The sequence below is a fragment of the Apis dorsata genome, unplaced genomic scaffold (assembly GCF_000469605.1).
Source record: "Apis dorsata unplaced genomic scaffold, Apis dorsata 1.3 scaffold_188, whole genome shotgun sequence".
In the NCBI taxonomy this organism is placed as follows: Eukaryota; Metazoa; Arthropoda; class Insecta; order Hymenoptera; family Apidae; genus Apis; species Apis dorsata.
Window position 1 is genome coordinate 2,012,362 of NW_006263473.1, and position 265 is coordinate 2,012,626.

The following is a 265-nucleotide window of genomic DNA, read 5'->3' on the forward strand; positions in this document are numbered from 1 at the left end:
GACGAGCAGCAGCACGACCGCGACGCCGGTGACGGTGGGGAAGGAGATCGAGTCGCGGAATAATCGATCTTCCGCGATGCCTCGCAACGAGTCCTCGGTGCTGAACAACGAGATCCCTGCCAAAGAAGGAATGCCAAAGCACCGCAGCAAGCGAATACGAAACGCATCGGAGGACAGTGGTCCTCCCCGTCAGAAGAGGAGGCTGTTGTCCCTGAACGACGTGCTGGTGGCCAACAAGGGGAACACCGACGACCTTGTCGGCTCG

The 265-nt window shown here is 60.4% G+C and overlaps 1 protein-coding gene across 1 annotated transcript in view; it reads left to right on the forward strand.

The window, feature by feature from the left end:
* The window catches only part of LOC102679860 (protein lev-9), a gene marked incomplete at its 5' end in the record, with an annotated part of 5,224 nt that overhangs the window by 3,911 nt on the left and 1,048 nt on the right, over positions 1-265 (forward strand). Inside the window, one exon of the mRNA XM_031509859.1 lies at positions 1-264. This exon is cut by the window's left edge and continues 888 nt beyond it. Coding sequence (XP_031365719.1) covers positions 1-264 — 264 coding nt within the window. The remainder of the gene's footprint in view (position 265) is intronic.